This window comes from Nyctereutes procyonoides, unplaced genomic scaffold (assembly GCF_905146905.1).
Source record: "Nyctereutes procyonoides isolate TBG_1078 unplaced genomic scaffold, NYPRO_anot_genome, whole genome shotgun sequence".
Lineage (NCBI taxonomy): Eukaryota > Metazoa > Chordata > Mammalia > Carnivora > Canidae > Nyctereutes > Nyctereutes procyonoides.
The window spans coordinates 7,191,175-7,210,883 of NW_026575125.1; the positions used below are offsets into that span (position 1 = coordinate 7,191,175).

Genomic DNA, 19,709 nt, shown 5'->3' on the forward strand with positions numbered 1-19,709 from the left:
TGGAAAGCTTCTTTCTGTAAAAATGTGGCATCTTGAGGCCAGATAAAGTGGACTTTCAACACATAGTAGGCAACTGTGATACCAGTTGACAAGCTCTGAAGGTAATTTTGGGAGCCATGTCTTTGGCTGCACAAGATAGGATGAAAAATAAAATGTCGCTCTCCAATTATTATTCTCCAAGAATAAAATGCTCAGTCTCCAATTATGGGAAGATTCCTGTTTTCCTTCAGCGCGTCTAAGTAATCCCTTTGCCAAAAAGGAGGAAAGTCACACTGGATCTTCAGAATCACAAGATTAAAAGAGAGGGAAACGTTCCTGGAAAACATCTTCAGCATGGGATGCGTGCCTGTGGTGACCAGATGATTGTTTCTGAACTAAGGGGGGGAGGGTGTGAGAAGGAGAAAGAAACACATCCGAAACAATGCTACTTTCATGTCCCCAAACAAGGCTGGGGTGGTTTTCTTTCGTTGTTTTTAATTTTTTTATTTCTTTTATTTTTTAAAGATTTATTTATTTATTATTTATGACCGACATAGAGAGAGAGAGGCAGAGACACAGGAGGAGGGAGAAGCAGGCTCCATGCTGGGAGCCCGACGTGGGACTCGATCCCAGGACTCCAGGATCGCGCCATGGGCCAAAGGCAGGCGCTAAACCGCTGAGCCACCCAGGGATCCCCTTTCGTTGTTTTTTAGAACTTTTGTTTATCACTTTACAGAGTCGTGATTCTCCCATTTATATTTTATGAATGTTTCTCTTCTTTAGTTCTGCTTGGCAGTTGTTGGCCTTTGGAGCAAACTGTATTTGAAAAAGCTTATGCTTCAGATCTCTAGAACTTTAAAAACAAAACAAAACAAACAAAAAAAAACAAAACTGAATATTGCCAGTGGATTTTAAATGGAACTCCCAAACAATAGCACGGCCTACATGGACTTCCCATGGGAGTTTAAGACTTTACAAGAGCAATGGCCAAGTCTCATGAGGCTGCTTCCTCCATCCTGCCATGACGTTTTGGGCACGCCTGAAATGTTCTGGCATTATGCTCTCTGCTCGTTGTCTTTTAGTGCATGGAATTTATTACCGAGGAAATATTTTTAAAGGATTTTTAAATAATAGTGATTCTTTAAGCAGTAACAGCAAGAACAAACAAGTAAGCCAACATTTAGAAACAGTAAAGTGAAGAACAATTGCTTCACTTTGGGAGAAAAAACAAACCCAAGTTCGGAAATGTTTTTGTTTCATGAAAATCATGTTCATTTCAGCAATTTATAAATCATCATTCAAGGGTTCAGTGGCATTTAAGGAACACATGCTGTCTTCCTCAGAGCTGTTTTTTGCAGCCATAGTGGGAAACAAAGGCATTTCTTACAACAGCTTCTACGCCTGTTGTGCATCCTACAAAGACAACCTCAAGTGCAGAGCTTATCTGGATAAGGATCAGCTCAACCTTCAGCAGCTGTCTTATCACCTAACACTTCCTTGTCAGAAGAAACGCATGGGATTAAGCCATATCACTCATCTTCTAGAACACTCCTTTGGAACATTTTATTTCATAGGATCGCTTACGGCTATATAACTCTCAACAGCACGGGAAAAATGACTCTCTCTGAGCCTTGAGAATCAAAGATTAAGGCAGCAGTGAAGTTTTACTGGGGTGGAGTAAGCCAAGTGGAGAAAGCAAACTTAGATATATCTGTCCTCACGTCTGCGGGGGGGCATCGTGGGGAAAGGGCACCATAAAAGGGGGGTTACAGACATGGATAAGGAACACTTCCTGCGGGAAACAAATTTCATTTTGTTACACCATCTCTAGTGTTTATCCACTGAGCCAAATCATTGCCAGAAAGCCATTTTATCATTGTAAATATGGCACCGATTTTTTTCTGAGCAGGGAGCACTTTTATCGAATGTATCCTTTAGACACAAAATGGAAGAGATAGAATCATCTCTGAAAAATAGAGACAGGTAGGTCACTGACAAATATACGTAAATCAATCTCCAAGAAAAAAAGACCAGATTCAATGGCTTTTTAACCTTCTGAGAAACCTATTTTCACGAGTGCATTTTGGAAGAAGTGCTACACAAACAGCAAAGCAGACCAACATCGTCCTCAGAGCCAAACACATAACGTTCCCCATTAATTGTGATGGTTTCATTTCCTCCCCCTTGGCCTTACTCCACGGTCACTCCCAAGGACTCCTAGGGAGGCATCTCCAGCTATTCGATTTAGTACTCAAATTTGCTCAGAGTTACTCAAAAGAAATTGTTTTCTGACTTTCCAGTTGAAAATTTCTCTTGGCTAGAAATCGTATCAACTGGCCTATATACTTTCATGAAACAGAGACACTGTGATTATTATTTTTATGTTTTTAAAGATTTTATTTATTTATTCATGATATACACAGAAAGGCAGAGACATAGGCAGAGGGAGATGCAGGCTCCATGCAGGGAGCCCGACGTGGGACTCGATCCCAGGACCCTGGGATCATGCCCTGAGCCAAAGGCAGACGCTCAACCACTGAGCCACCCAGGTGTCCCTGTGATTATTATTATTATTATTATCTGCAATTTGATAAATATCTTCAAAACAAAGACCTCTTATAAAAAAATCTCTGAGTGCTAGACTGGACCGAGTACCTACACTAGGATCCTCGTCTTAACTTACATGAAGGTATTTATTTAACTTCTACAGAAAAGACTGCATCAAGTGTTAGAACATTTACTGAAGGCTGGTCTACTTGTGGTCTAGCATATAGGTTTCCACTAACCAGCTGTGAGTTCTAAACCAGGGGTTGGCAAACTATAGCCCGTGGGCCAAATCGGCCGGCCGCGTGTTGTGATGGTTTCACCGGCACACAGCCACGCCCATTTGTGTGTGTATTGTCTGTGGCTGCTTTCACACTAAGGCAGGTTGAGCAGCTCCAGAAGAAATCATATGGCCCACAAAGCTGACAGTATTTTGTAGCTGGCTCTTCCAGTGTTTCCTGACCCCTGCCTTTATGAATTAATCTGGACCTCAGTTTCCCCATTCTTAACTGAGAGCTGAGCAAGACTGAAATTTTTCAAGCAAGTTTGTACATTATAGAATCACCTGGGGAGTTTTGGGGAAATCCCAGAGCCCTGATTGTAGCCCAGAGGGTCTTGTTCCACAGGGCTGCCCCCACCCTCCGCTCCCCCCCGACACACACACACTCAAAATGATCTATGTGCAGCCAGGGCAAGAACCACTGGACTAGACGATGATCAAGGCCCCCCCGCCCCCAGCCCTGGGCTTTGACTGTATGAACCTCTTGTGGAATAAACAGCATCTGCCTGCACGAACAAGCACCTGGAAATTAGGCCGGTACTGAAGACTCGTGTTTGATTCCAAGACTCGCATTCCAACTCTCTGACTTGAGAAGTTTAGAATCTGCAGTTTTGCAGATAAAGATGCAGGGCTATGTAAATATAAACGGCTCCTTCGGAAGACAGATTTGAAAGAGACAGGATCCCTGGGTGGCGCAGCGGTTTGGCGCCTGCCTTTGGCCCAGGGCGCGATCCTGGAGACCCGGGATCGAATCCCACGTCGGGCTCCCGGTGCATGGAGCCTGCTTCTCCCTCTGCCTGTGTCTCTGCCTCTCTCTCTCTCACTGTGTGCCTATCATAAATAAATTTAAAAAAAAGAGAGACTAGCACACTTAATGAGTAACTTTTGAACTATGGACATAATTCACTTTGAATGTATCACACAATTAAAACTATTAGACATCAAATGTAAGCCATCTGGGTGAAAGTCTCAGCGGCTTCCCACTCGGTCGAAAGCCCCAGGCTGCCTGACACAAGCAGCTACACCTGGACGGTAGCCCCGAACGTGAGCCTCAAGGATGCGGAAGTCTGCGGGCTAGCAGATCATATCAAGTGCACCTCAATCACGTTCGAGGAAGGAATTAAAGAACATTTAATAAGCTTTTGGAGGTCTAAATATTGCTGAAAGAGCCCTTAGGATGGCATGGGCGGGCCCAGACCGCTCAGGACGGTCTGGGGGCCCCCACGCGGAGAGCCCTGGGGTGCGGCCAGCTTGCACTCTGGGCGGCCGCAGGTGGAGGGGGTCCTGCAAGGGCCCACTTTCCCACATCGCCAAATAGACTTGGGTTTGGAGGTCACGCTGACAAAGTCCATGCCTCGGAGACAGTCAGGCTGAGCATTTCCCTTTGTGTCACCGGCAAAGGCGCTTTGGGGGGACTCAGGGCGTCCGGGGCCAGGCATCGGGGCCAGATGATGCTCTGCGACGCGGAGTCCTGCGCAGTCAGGACGGTGAGCAGCACCCCGGCCTGGGTCCCCCAGATGCCGGGAACAGCCCCTGACCCCTCGAGTTACCACAGGGAGGCAAGTGTGTGCTGCTAAGTTCACCTGCTGAGCTCCTCGTGACTTCTTAGCACCCTGCCTCAAAGTGGAACTCAACAGAACTGCTCCGAGGCAGCAGAGAACACAATCGACACGCAAAAAGTATACGCGCAAAAGCTACAGGTGCATAGAGTACCAGCTAGTCTCTCCCACCCCTTGTGAATGACAAATGTTTCATCACCTCTGCCTGAGTTAAAGTTAAAAACCAAGGGATCCCTGGGTGGCGCAGCGGTTTAGCGCCTGCCTTTGGCCCAGGGCGTGATCCTGAGGACCTGGGATCGAGTCCCATGTCGGGCTCTCGGTGCATGGAGCCTGCTTCTCCCTCTGCCTGTGTCTCTGCCTCTCTCTCTCTCTCACTGTGTGCCTATCATAAAATAAATAAAATTTAAAAAAAAAGTTAAAAACCAAAAAAAAAAAAAATCAAATGGTCTCTTCATAATACTTTCCCGAGAGAAATCACTGGGGAGCAATTTGTAGGTTCCGAAATGAATGCGGAGACCTGAAAGGCAGTGTTTCGCTTGCTTATGTATTCAAAATTCAGAAGAATGGCTGGTGGGCTATGTATGGTTTTTCCTTTTTTTATCTGATGGGCAAATTCTACCGACACAGCGGAGACTATAATCTGATTAAATTATTATGGGCTGTTCCATTTGTTTCGACAAGTATTTACTACTGATAAAATACCTTGTAGCTTTCAAAAACGCTCTAGTCATTGAAAAATGAGTGATCTGATACAAAGGAGCTGTAAGACACAGTCACCGGGCTTGAGAAATGGACAAATGGTTGGGCTGGGAAGGCTTGTGCCCCAAGAATGTTTCCAAAATAATACCAAATACTCTGTAATTATGAAGGGGTGTGGTAAAGGCAATATGGAGAGTCTGAGATGAGGGAATCCCATGAACAGCTAAGCAAGAAAAGTCCTCAGTGAGCCTAGAGTTGGGTCCTTTAAGAATAGTGTGGGGTTGAGTAGCAGAAGGGTGGAAGGATGGAGGAAGGAGATCATTCACTTGTGTTTATAGAAACTTTACGCTGTCTGGCTTCTTAGAAGAACCCGTATTATCTTGATCACTACAGAAAAAGGCTTAACATTCGGAGTAAAGGAGAAGACGATGGAAGCCTTCAGAGAATAACAGTAGGAATGGAGAGAGGAGCCACTATCCTTTGTCCAGGGCTTTCCAAGGGTCAAGCGTTACAGGGTTTAATCCTGAATTATTACCTCCTGTTTTACTGAAGAGCACACGAGGCTCAGAGAAGTTAGTTTTGTTTTTTCCCCCTATAAATGCACACAACCCCACAATGACAAGGCCAGGCCACACGTTGCACTCGGACTCCAATCCCGTCTCAGACTTGCTGACTCCGAATCAGCATTTTAACAAGATCCTGAGTGGTTCCCGTGTACATTTATGTTTGAGACATCCTGGCTTAAGAAATGAATTTTTTAAAAATATTTAAAAAAAGAAATGAACTTAAGCAAGTTAAGCAACTACAATTCTGACTGATAAGCAATTGTAGAAAGAGGGCTGCAAGGTCCACAATAGCCAAACTGTGGAAGGAGCCTCGGTGTGCATCGAAAGATGAATGGATAAAGAAGCTGTGGTCTGTGGATACAATGGAATATTCCTCAGCCATTAGAAACGACAAATACCCACCATTTGCTTCGTAGATGGACCTGGAGGGTACGATGCTGAGTGAAATAAGTCAATCAGAAAAGGACAAACATTATATGGTCTTATTCATTTGGGGAATATAAAAATTAGTGAAAGGGAATAAAGGGAAAGGAGAGAAAATGAGTGAAAATATCAGTGAGGGTGACAAAACATGAGAGACTCCTAACTCTGGGAAATGAGCAAGGGGTAGTGGAAGGGGAGGTGGGCGGGGGGTTGGGGTGACTGGGTGATGGGCATGAGGGGGGCACTTGGCAGGATGAGCACTGGGTGTTATGTTGGCAAATTGAACTCCAATAAAAAAAATTAAAAAAAAAAAAGAAAGAGGGCTGCATGATAGACCAAAACGCTTTGTTATTGACTAACATATAGTGACCATTTTTATTTGTATCCGTGCTTGGCCAAGAATAACTAAATATGCACAAGCACTCATTGAGGTCTCTTAAAGGAGTTGAAATGTCAAACTCATAGACTGAGACTAAATTTACATTTTTAACCAGGGCAAATAAATAATCACATTTCAAGTGATGAAATGAATTTAGGGATCATCAGAGATTCGTTCATTCTTACCTTTTACACTTAACTACCTATGGAGTAGCTGATGAGTTTTGAATAATTCAACATTACTGTAAATACATAAAAATTATTCCACGTGGATCTTCACATTTCAACTTTGTATTTTTCCTTCTTTATTTCTATCAGGATGGAAAATAGATCATCTTCAATCATAGTCACCACGTTAAAGGAAATTTTTTTGTTCAGTCCACGGAGCCCTTGTGTCAAAAGGTAAGGCAAAAGCACTGTGTGTCTCCATCGCCCATGCCCTTTCTCCTTGTCACTAATTTTTTTGAAGTGTAGCACGTTTGAGCCATAGTTCTTTCTTTCAGTCTTAACCATAGGCGACCATTTCTCTAACCATAGTTATGCTATTCAATTTCCTGTGGCCTCGTGCTCCCTATGGTTAAAAAGGTTCCTAGTTACCAAGTTTCTCCCACCCACTACATGCTGGGCCAGACGCTTGGCCCTACATTATCTCATTTAATCCTCCCAAGATCCCTAATGAGCAGGTATCATCATTCCCACATTTTTGTAGGGGCTACATGGTCGTTCCAAGGATCAAATAATACTTGAGAGTGCTTTGCAAACTGTCAATCTGGAGATTTACCAATGCTACTCATTACTCTTGGTAATAGCTGGTTCTCCGTGTTGAATCAACAAATACCCTTGAACCACATCTCAAAACAACTTAAAGCAGCATCTTGAAAGATAACTACCTCTCCCTCTACCACCACCCAGACTTGGCCTACAGGACTTTTTTCCTAGAGGCATGGAGGTAGCATGATGGCCTTGCCTGGTATGTTTCTAAACGCATTTCTAGAATACAAGAGAAACTACAGCTACTTCACTTAACGAGCTGAACGATAGTCTGTTTGTTGGTTTGTTAGGACCCTCGAGAGCTTAATTCAGCAATCCAGGGGCGAGAAAAGCATCTCCCTCCAAGCTCCCTAGTCTACACTATCCAATGCGAATAAAAGGCCTTATTTTCCTGATTTTTTTCCCTACTAAGCAGTACAGAAGATATAAGGGAGGAGGCAGCTAACAACATTCTGTCCCCGTGGCAGGAGAGCAAGGAGAACAAAAGGCCAAGGGCCGCTACAATGTAGGGGGGCTCGAAGCCTCTGGAAGGCTTCTCCTGCAAGTTCCTTCACTCCAGGGCCTTCCTCCTCTCCCGGCCCTAGCCAACACCAAAACCTCTTCTTCCCATTCTAAGGGACACAGCTGCTAACAGAGCCCAAGGCCAGCTTGCTCCATCCTTCCTTCGCCCACCGAAGGCAGTCTACAGCAAAAAAGAAAGCTGGCCTCCTGAGCTTGTGGTTGGTCTGGGCTGCCCGCGTGTCATGTCGTCTACATTCGTCTCATCTGCCTCTATGTGTCCAAATGTGACAGTCATGGCATAAACCTCAGCCAGCTCCTCTTCCCTAGGAAATAGCCACGGGTCCTCCGTCAACACCTCTGGTGTTGATTCCATCAGGTAAACCAGGAACATGAAAGACTGGCTCATCCCCCATGGACTGGACCTCAAAATGGTGCTTGTTCTTACAGCCCTCTCTTTCCGCCTACCACTCACTGCTTCTTAAAAGTCCATTTTACTACCTAGCTCGGTTTCGAAAGAAGGACAAATCAAAGTTTCCACCCAATTATAATTCCCCTGAAGTTTGTTCAGTTTCCCATGTCAGCCAGAAACACAAATCGACCCTATAACCACCGGGTAATTTATGATACTGTCAGGAAATCCACGATTGGATTACACCAATGAAGCCTTTACTGTAACAGTAAATGCCCAGATATAATAATACCTCATGTTCACGGAACGCTTACTATGTGCCAATCACCATGGTAGGCACTTTACAGGCATTTTCTTTTTTGATGAGAAATGCAAAATGTGTTTCCTCTGTCAGCTTAAAAGCTATCCTCACGGGTAGAGACCTTAAGTATCACGCCCCAAAGTCTAAAACATCAAGTGAGTAAGTTCTAAATGGATTTTGTAAATGCAACTTTATCAGATTTCTCCCGAACGCTTACATCACCTACTGAGAATGAATAAAATCTTTAGCCACATTCACTTTCTCAGGCCACTTATGTTCTCTTTATTACTCACCCAGTATTGAAAAAGTTACCACTCTTTCTAAGAAGGACTTAATTCATGATTTGTCAATGACCTAGGAGGAAGGAGAATTTTGAATGTTGCAGCCTTAAAAAGCTGGCCTGTTTAGTTAATGTAATTTCTGCATATCCGACTAGCTTTAACTTTGTAACTGGTCGAGATGAATCGCATTCTTTTCAAAACGTTTCAACTGGAATTCAGATCCCATGCACAGACAGATATTCCTCGCTTCAGCTCACTCAGCTTATATATTTAAATAAAGTTTCATTGTTATCTGTATGCTAAGACATTCAGGTTCAGGGTACCTGGGTGGCTCAGTGGGTGAGCGTCTGCCTTTGACTCGGGTCACGATCCCGGGATCCTGGGATCGAGTCCCATATCGGGCTCCCTGCATGGAGCCTGCTTCTCCCTCTGCCTATGTTTCTGCCTCTCTCTCTCTCTCTCTGTGTGTGTGTGTGTGTGTGTGTGTCTCATGAATAAATAAATAAATAATCAAAAAAGAGAGAGAGGGAGAGAGACCACAAATTGTAAAGTAATATGAGTGTCTTTCCCTGCTCTATTTCTTCTGTGGGTGCTGATGTGTTCAATTGACCTTACCTTCAGAAAATAGACATCACGTCCACCTCTCTCTCAAAAACAAAATTGCTTCCACGTCACCCCATAGAAAAGAGTAAAAATGTCCCAAACTCTCAGCTTGGCATTCAGAGGCTTTCAAGATCTCCCCCAACATTCTCTCCGGGCCCCTCAGTCGGCACCCCAGGCTCTCACCAGCATTGTCTAGAATCCTACACTGTCTTGCAGGTTCCTGCCAACAGGTCTCTGCTGGCCTCACTCCCGAGGAAGGCTGCTCTCTACTTTGATGCCTAATCCACCGATCTGTCACGGCAGCTTAAAACCCACCACCCCGAAGCAAGGTTTCTTGTCTACTCAAGACCAGTCATCTCTTCCTCCTTCAAATCCTGAAACAGCCCTCCCTAAGCCATCAATTCTGGACACGTCCATCAACAAGTGTTTATTCATGCCTGTGCCTCTGGCCTTTGCCAGGGGCTTTCGAAACAAAGCTACAGAACACATTAAAGCAACGACATGGACCCTTATCTCGCAAATAATACAAGCAGTATTACAAAATAATTGGAAGGCAGTCTCCCTCCAAAGTCCATACCTTAACCATCATAGCACACCGCTCCAGCCCCCGGTTTCCAACAGACATTGTGTGTTCTAACACACATTGCGGGCTTCCTTTGTGCCAGGCACGACACCGAGGGTTTATGTGAAACATTTTATTATGTCCTCCCAAGTGCCATGCAAGGAAGTACATCATTAGCTCTATTTCTCGAACATTAAGGGAGGTGCCCAAGACAGACATTTGTTTACACAGCCACCTGACTGTATGCTTTTCTGTGCATTTTCCAGAACTCTCCAAACTTACTGAAAATGATTCCAGGAATAATCAAGCATCAGGCCAAAATACCTTCCTCTTTGCAGGTGAAGGAAGGGCAAGAGGAGATTCTTCAGGGAGAAGGATGTGATTTGAGCTTCCTGTTAAAAACTTATCCCTGGAGATGTTTTCTTCTACTCCATATATCATAAATCCTTTCGGTACCAAAATACGAACATTAAAATATAGGTTTATGGGGCACCTGGGTGGCTCAGTAGTTGAGTGTCTGCCTTTGGCTCGGGTCACGATCCCGGGGTCCTGGGATCGAGTACCACATCAGGCTCCCCGGGAGGAACCTGCTTCTCCCTCTGCCATGTCTCTGCCTCTCTCTGTGTGTCTCTTATGAATTAAAAAAATATACAATTAACTTAAAAAAATAAAATACAGGGATGCCTGGGGGGCTCAGGGGTTGAAAATCTGCCTTCAGCCCAGAGCGTGATCCTGGTATCCTGAGATGGAGTCCCACATTGGGCTCCCTGCCTGGAGCCTGCTTCTCCCTCTGCCTGCGTCTCTGCCTCTCTCTCTGTGTCTCATGAATAAATAAATGAAATCTTTAAAAAAATAAATACAATACAATATAGGTTTAACATGACTTACAAATATTTGGAAAATATATTTTTATCGCACAGGAACTTTAAACATACTTTGCAGATTCAAAGAGACACAAGCACAAGTGGATTTGGAAGCAGCCAGTTCGAACTGATGAGACCGCATATATAACCAAAAACATTTTACAAGACACATGTCTGACTTACCCACATATCCCACTATGCGGTATCATATGGTGAAACGTCATAGGGTATATTCGTATTTTAGATTAAAATCTTGCCTGGAATCATAGTGAATTAGTTTGAATCCACAGAGAGGGTCACACAAGGGATGTCACATGAGATAACAATAAAAAAGAATGATTAATACCAGGGAATTTACAGACATCTAGTAAATTGGACACATTTCCTAATAAAAGGCCTGGAATGGTGGGTCCTAATAAAAGGCCTGGAATGGTGGGTCCTTTCCTGGGAAGCTGTTCTCCATCACTCAGGGCTGGGGTTGGTGTCCCTGCTTTGGACATGGTGTGTCTCACTCCACCACCAATATTTACCCGACTGGAATTCTCTACTAGACTATAAGCTCCATGAAGGAAGGAGACTGTGCCTGTTCATTTCTTAAGCATATATTAGCTTACTTTTTGGTGGCCTGTTAAAAAAAAACACTGTGCCAGATATGGTTAACTGGAGGATAAACGAAACAATGGGTATAATGGGTCTATCAAGTGTCCATCGCATAGTGGCATGAAACAAATGTGAACTGTCCTACAATCAGTTGAGATCTAGTTTATCAAGATTCACACCATTTAAGCCAACAAAATGCAATATAGACCAAAGTAATGGTTCCTGTCCCGTTGCATAAAATACTATGTAATATCTGGCTCAGCTCTTATTTAGAAATTATACTATATAGAATGCTTCGTCATATAGAAGAATAAGTATCTGCAATATGAGTATGAATTTAATTTAAGTTTTCATGTAGGGTCAATAAGCGAAGGTCAATCAGCGAAGCAGCTGATAAGAATTTATTGAGAATTAAGCAGACAGACGGACAAGCATCTCTGACCTCTATCCACGCTGTGGAGACATCATGCAACACACACACACACACACACACACACACCCTTTCATGGAAACTGCACTATATCTGCTACTCTTTTCAAAAAAGAAACAAGTTATAGAAATTCTAAGGAAAGAGAAAAAAAAGCCTAGCTATTTATCCACTTACAACTTTCCCAATTGCAAATAAAGTACAGGACTTTCAAAATTATGGAACCTTACAATCTATAAATGAAACCCAAGAGTGAAATCCCTCGTCTTTACCTCTAGATGAGGACTGCACAGGCAGGCTGAGCTTTAATTGGAGCCTTTATCAGACAATGACAAAAGTCCAATGGGATGACCCATTGAAATGGGCATCGTAAGAATAAACTCCTTCGGCCAGCCTTTAGAGTCACAAATGCAAAACAATGGTTTGGAACTTCAGCATCAGCTGACTTGAAGTTGAAGGGCAAGGAAAGGTCAATTCTTCCCAGTTAGAATATTTTCATAGGTACAACTAGCAAAAAGGACCAAGAGCCTCCACATTGCACATTGGAACAGAAAAAAATGGAATTACTGCATTGCAATTCCTTGAAAACTCTGCAATACATTATATTCAATTCTGTCAAGTGTTATGTGGTTCACAAATCAAACTTTTAATCCAGACTTGAGGACTGAGAGGCTTCTTAGAATTCAATTAAAATGATGCAAACAGGTCCACATTATGACATGCTCCATTTAGAGACATGCATTTGGCAGGAAGACTTTTCTCTTTTTATCTTAAAATAGAGTTCAGGAAATGCTGGTTTAATTTTCTCTTTGCTTTAATATTTTATGAGTGCTTCCCAATGCATAGTCTCTGAAAGCACTAGATCACTGACATGATACTATTTCAGATGACATGGAAGGTTTCATTTGCATAAATTCTACATGTTGGAATTTTTATGCTTTCTTTTCTTTTGTACCTAGCAATGTACAATGTACAATGTAATGTACAAAAGTACATTCCAATTCTTTACATAAGTGCATGCATACTGAGACCTAATATGAGGAAAAGTCCCCCCGAAGTTTAAGATTAGTGTGAGAAATAACTGTTCTTCATAATCATTGCAGACTTCCCGTCTTCGAATAATGGGCTTTTACTAACAGAAAGGACAAACACATTTTCCAACAGGAGACACCTGCCTCCTTGCATATCCAAGTAAGTACGGCGCATCTATCCACTTCTCCTTGAAAGCACCCTCACCTTTTCCATGCTTGATATTTCCACATCATCCAGATCCATTTCTGTATGAGATGCTAAAGCCTCAGAAAAAGACACTTACAGAGCACATTCACTTGTTCAGACCAAAGTAACAACAACAAAATACCCTTCCATGGTTTGGTCCTTTCAACACGTTATTACTTCTTCAAAGATTAATGTCCATGTTGTACATGGGTTTTTTAAAAAAAGATTTTATTTATTTATTCATGAGACACACACACACACACACAGAGAGAGAGAGAGAGAGAGAGAGAGAAAGAGAGAGGCAGAGACACAGGCAGAGGGAGAAGCAGGCTCCATGCAGGGAACCCGACATGGGACTCGATCCCGAGTCTCCAGGATCATGCCCTGAGCTGAAGGCGGTGCTAAACCGCTGAGCCACCCGGGCTGCCCTGTACATGGGTTTTAAACCAAAATTTAAAAAGCACATATGTTCATAACTATGTGATAACTATCACGGACACCTCAAATGTCAACATATTCTTATGATCTTTTTATTCTAATGGAAGTGGCGTGTTTGAGGACATTCGATGCTAGCAGGTTACCTGTTTAAATGCTCATAAGCACATTTTGTGAAATGGCTGTAAAGAAATGCTCATAAGCATGTTTTGTTGAGTGGCTGTAAATGTGCTTTGGCACACTGGCTGATGTTTAAATGCTTATATTTCTCCAATTACAGGACAAAATATACTGCATTGCTAATTGTCAGGCCCTCCCGGGGACAGTATCAACGACCGCTAACCCACAGGCTTGATCGCACAAGTGTGCAGGGCTCATAATTGAAGAGCTTCATTTTCATCACAAAAACGGCTGAGAGCAGGACTGTATCTCCTCGTACATTTGGAGATGTTCTGTAAATAATTAATAACTCCTCTATGATAGCACACAAATAATGAGCAGAACCTGACTACCAAGTGTACATATCAAGTCTGGAGGTTGCTGCCTACTGAACATCAGTCATTGTGGTGTTTTAACAATCGATCATTAAAAGGCAGTGTCAATCCAGTCAAAGGAACATCTTTTTGATTAAGACCCCGTCCGCCCTGTTTACATTTTGGAAAACAAAAACACCTATGTCCAGTCATCTTAAACGTTCTGTCCCCAGCTGAAAAGGAGTGGGGGAGATGACCACCTTGGTTTCCGAGATCAATGCCGTATCGATTTCCGAAGACTATCGGAGGCCCAATTCACACGCGCTTTGCCTCTGCTATCATTGACTCTAGCCGTGTGTTTCTGGCTAGTGCCGTGCACTATACTAGAAAACCGGCCGGCATCTGTCTCCCCTTATCCCCAGCACCTAAATCCTTGGGCTTAACTTCCTCTCCAGGTTTACAGATGGATTTGCACCCGTCGTCCTTGAACACTTAAGAGCGAGGCATGCTGCCCAGGTGAGGCTTTTGTTCCCCAAGTGCCATGCAGAAGCGGGATTCCCTTCAGCTCACCGATCTCCCTCAGCATCTTTCTAACAGCCAAACCAAATCACAGGTGTCGTGCCTTGATCCCAGCGTCACAAAATAAACTATGAGGTCCGGGTAAATGCACCACCCATTAGCGCCAAGGCAAGGTGATAGGAACCATTTGTGAAAGGTGACGATGTGCTCTGAGTGATAACACTCTCGATCACATGACTCATTTTTTTTGTTTGCTCAACAACACAGAGTGTGTTTTTCCTGAGAGGAAGGACTTCAATATATATTTACTCAAAGCTCTTAATTTATACTTCCTTTCCTTTTAATTGGCGTCTTGTGATCTAAAATTAACCGGTGCGCACAGTATCTCACTATTCGAGCAAACTCTCGGCTGAGTTTGCCATAATTAGACCCACCGTCGCCTGCAGTTGATCAGACATCTGGAGACCTGACTTATTTCTTCCCTGGTGCATTCTATCCATATTTAGAGAGTGATTTTTTAATTTGACATATAGTCATATTAATTATCATTCCCCGAGCTGGAGTTAGGTTGATAATTTCATGTTAAAAGTGAAGTTCAAACAGTCTTGCCTGTAACCTTACTGAATGAAAAGCCTATTCGGAAAGGAATTCCTTCTCGAAACCCGAGATGGTCAGAGCCCTCTAGCTCACCAATAAGCCAGATATCATTCACACAAGAAATACAAGGTCACATGTCCTCTGAAATCCCGCATTTGCTATAGGCATTCCTCCTTCTATCCTTTTGTTTGTGCAAGTAACTAGATACAGGTACAATTCGGGTGAAATTAGCTTTCTTTAACGAGTGAAGAAAATAAATGCCCCCCAAATGCCCAAAGCCAGATTTTATCTGCCATTCCTTCTTTCCTTCTCCCCGCCCTTGTCCCCCCCCCCTCAACTGCAAGGACTGAAAATGATCCAGATTTTTCAAATTCGCCCTCACCTTGACAACGCTAAAATTACAAGCAGCAGTCAACTTTTACAAGATACCCTTATTGTGCAACATTTATAGGCTGCCAAAAAACATGCTAAAACTAATCAGATAACAAAGGTGAAGAGAAAACCTTCACCTGCCATGCAGCGAGCAGTGAATACACTTTTTATTTCCATGACATTTGCTGGCAGAAAGGGGTTGGCTTAAGGCGGATCGGACTAACCTTCAATTTGTCATAGCGCTCACTCAAAGCTGCCACCTGATGATCTCGGTGCCGCCCAACCAGTTTACACAAGGCACAGATTAACTGGTCATCGGTCACACAGTACATATTCACCTTCTCATCCTCGTGCTCCAGGCACATCAGCCCCCGGATGTGCGAGTCCGGAATTGGCTCAATCAGACGATGGCCTGTAAAAGGTTTCTTGTTTGGGTGAGTGGCTTTCAGGCACTCATCACAGTAGGACACTTCACAAGTGACACAGGTCTTCACAGCGTCCTGGGCAGGATCCTGGTCACAGAACTGGCAGAGGACTTTCTCGGCGGAGGTCATGGTGTTGGCGTCGAACGCCCGCTCCCGGCGGGTCTCGCTGGGGGAATTGGGCCCACTCACTGATGCTTTCTGGAACCTGTCGATGATGTTCTGCAGGGTGACGTTGCGCTTGAGTCCGTCTAGACCTCGCTGGCTGAGCGTGATGACATGTCGGCAGGTGGGGCACTGGAAGGCGGTGATGGACTCCACAGACTCGTTGGTGGCGCAGTGTGACACCAGGATGCGGTGGGCGCAGTTGAAGCAGAGGCTGTGTGCGCAGGGTAGCAGGAGAGGGTCCTCAAAGAGCTCCAGACAAATAGGGCAGGTCAGCTCCGACTCCAGTGTTTCCATCTTCAGGCGAAGCTCTCCTGGGTCATCAGCAAAATCCAAGGAAGCTGATCAGCTATCTGGAAACAGAACGGGAGATCTGATTAGGCGCGAGGGGGTCAGCCATGGGCAGCTGTCAGCTTTGAATGCATCTCAGAATCATTCCAAACCCAGGTCATGGAAGGGTAAATGTGTGTACGTCCCAAATAATTCTCTTTCTATTCGCTGGGGGAACAAGGAGGGTAGAAACACCCTAAGCCAGCAGCACCAATTCCAGCCACTGCAAGCAGCACTTTTTTTTTTCTCTTTTCGCAAATTTTGTTTGTCAAAAAGGTCTCACTCCCCACTGGCAAGTTACTGAAACCGTAATCGCCATGGTTTGTATCTCATCACAATCATCTCATTGTGTCACGGCCAACTTTTACCTTGTGTCGAGAATGAAAATTGTAGAAACGTTAATTAATGAACCGGACCCTTTCCTAACTCTGAGTTGACGAACTTACACTCGTGAGTGTGTACGCGTCTGCAGGCCTTTGGACTCCGCGATTCCAGAGCAGGCTCGGGAGAAGTTAGAGAGGCTCTCCTCGCGCACATGGGCATGAAATGGGCAGGAATTCAAACGCATGACTTCAGCGGAAATGATAATGCCTAAGTATGGGATGTCAGCTTCCAAAATATATTCCTGAGGAAAAACTGACTTTCTCAGAGATGATTGGGATCGAGGCGATGGTTTTTGGCATGTGCTCGTTACTCTCCTGAATAATTCTATTGTTTAATCCGGCAGTGGGCTGTGGGTGGGCAGAGCGGAGCAGAGAGAAACATCTGCGGGCCTTTTCGGTGGCTGCGGTGAGCCCGGGTACCAATGACTAATAGCGATGTAGTTAATTAGAACAAGGGTTTCCGTGGCTCCCAGATTCACTGGACAAGTGCTTAGGATGGCAGCTCGGACAGCGCTGCAAAGCGGTCGCAGGCCTCCCAGGAGGCCGGCGGAGGCCCGTCAAGGGCTTGTCCCCGCGGCCAGCGACAGACAGGCCGGGCCCGCCAGCTCCGTGCTGCCCGCCGCGCTGCCCTCGGGTGGCCCAGCTGGGCGCTCCCCGCGCCACCTCGACGGGCTGCTTTTGTGAACTCGGGCCTGCTCCCCCCTTGGCCAAGGGGGCAGGGGACACAATCCCACACAAACCCGGCTCGTTAGCGGGGAGGAGCCCTCGCGCTCATTAGCAGGCCTGGGAACCAAGGCTCTTTGAACCTTCTCCCTTTCGAGGCCATTAGCAGAGGTCTGCGGAGCAGCGCCGGGCACACCAGCGGCCGCGCACTGCGGGCTGTGGGAGAACGGTGCCGCTCGCCAGGGGACACGGGGGTCCCATCCCCCTCAGGGGGGGCTGGCTTCCCGCTTCGTGGGAAGGCTTCTCATCCCCAGCTGCGTTGACTGATTCCGACAGGCGGCCTTTTTGTATTCACACCTCCGTTTATTGACAAAACTGGCGGATTTCTAGAATATGCTGGCCCTTCCTGCCACAGCATCCCTCAGAAACACCATGGGGGTGGGGGTGGGGGGCTTTGGTTAAGCTCCTGCTCATCTCGCCACCAACTGAATGGGAACTGATCATTAAAAAGCATTAAGTGGCCGCTGAGTTTGTTAAAAATTAAAGAGCTGCTGGCTTCATAGGAGCCTGGTATCTTAAAAAGATCCTCAGCCCTTCGCTAACGTTAACCACAGGAGGAAGAATAAATGGGCAGCTGAGATTTGAAATATGAAAGCTTGCTCATGTTTCCACAATGCGCAGTGGCAACCCCAGGGCTGCCGTGGGGAGACACCCGCCGTCCCCGTGCAGTCCTAGCCACCCCTTCTGACACATGGCTTGGAAGAAATTGAAAGGGGTTAGCTATTAACCATTATTTTGGTTGATCATGGAAAAAAAACAGAATTATCTCTAAATTAAACTTCTCCCTTTCCATCTGAAGGACGTAAATTAAAGGGAAAACGTTGCCCTTTTGGTCTGCTTTGTTCTCAGGCGTCACAAGAACGCCTACCGATAGATCCCAATGGAAGGATGAGCCCCAGTCATGTCTGGAGAGCTGTGATGACTGCCTTTTTATGCCAGGTGCCAGGATCCCACCCCAGCGTGGCACAATCAACCATTTCTAGAGGTGATTCTGTTGCTGACCCCAGTGGAAACACTGATGTTGTATTCAGGAGACATTGAGGGAGCTGGCTCCAGAAGCCGGAATCCAGCATCGCCACCATCCCAGCTCTATGATCGTGGGCCAGCCAACATCGTGCCTCACCCGGGTGATCACAATAGCTTTCCTAATGGCCTCCTGCCTTCGGCTCCCTCTTGCCCCCGCCCTCAATCTTTTACTCAGAAGCCAGAGAGCCTGTTAAGGCACGACTGAGCCTGCCTCTTCTCTGCTCTACCCTCCAGGGGCTTCCCATCTCACTCAGAGAGCAACTCACCAGAAGAAAACCAGCCCCAGAAAACACAGACTCAGACAATGACCTCATTTCCTCCCCCGCTACCCCTGGTTCTGCTCTGGGCACAAGGCCTCCTTGCGATTCCTCAAACACGCCGAGCCCGTCCCACATAAGGCCACTTCCCCTGCTACCACCACGACCACCTGCCCATCCATCGCAGCAATCCTCCTCCCCCACCCCCCCCCCCGCCTCAGTTTGTCTTTCCCCCAAACTTTTGTCACCCACCGCATTCTATTAGTCTGGTCACTGAGCCATCCCTCCCCACCGGCCCACCAGCAGAATGTAAACCCTACAAGAGCAGAGATTTTGCTTTGCTGTTTGAGGGACGTACACCGCCAGCACCTGGAACCTTGCCTTGCACACAGTGGGACGCGAACATTTGTTGAATGAGTTGGTAAACGTACAGATGTTGGGGCTAAAAACCTCAGAGCAGGGGATCCCTGGGTGGCGCAGCGGTTTGGTGCCTGCCTTTGGCCCAGGGCGTGATCCTGGAGACCCGGGATCGAATCCCACGTCGGGCTCCCGGTGCATGGAGCCTGCTTCTCCCTCTGCCTGTGTTTCTGCCTCTCTCTCTCTCTGTGTGTGACTATCGTAAATAAATAAAAATTCAAAAAAAAATTAAAAAAACCTCAGAGCAGGCAACCCAGCCACTGCCTCAAAGGATCTCTCAGCAGATTTGAGGGGAGGTCAGCCAACTTTTTCTAGAAAGGGCAAGACAGTAACTATTTCTGGCGTTGCGGGCCAGACAGTCTCTGTTGCGCTACTCAAGTCGGGTGTGGTAACACGCAAAAGCAGTCACACACAGTACACACCCGAGGGAGTGCGGCTGGCCAGTAATGTCGGATTTACAAAAACAGGTAGCAAGCTGGATTTGGCCCGAGGACCTTATTTTGCTGACTCACGTAGGAGAAGATAGAGACACGCAGAGCTAGAGAAAATACCAGCGAGACTCTCCCCCGCAAAGAGACAGGAATGAAATGCCGCGTGGGCGACAACGGAATGAGGGGCGGAGGGAG

The 19,709-nt window shown here is 45.6% G+C and overlaps 1 protein-coding gene across 9 annotated transcripts in view; it reads right to left on the reverse strand.

Moving 5' to 3' along the window:
* The window catches only part of MID1 (midline 1), a 344,420-nt gene that overhangs the window by 89,564 nt on the left and 235,147 nt on the right, over positions 1-19,709 (reverse strand). For 7 of the 9 annotated variants that reach the window (XM_055338671.1, XM_055338675.1, XM_055338677.1 and 4 more), the window contains one exon: positions 15,585-16,300. In XM_055338671.1, coding sequence (XP_055194646.1) covers positions 15,585-16,244 — 660 coding nt within the window. In that variant the 5' untranslated portion in view covers positions 16,245-16,300. Of the gene's footprint in view, positions 1-15,584; positions 16,301-16,723; positions 16,743-19,709 lie in introns of those variants that run through there. The other 2 variants (XM_055338678.1, XM_055338679.1) reach the window with 2 other exon arrangements.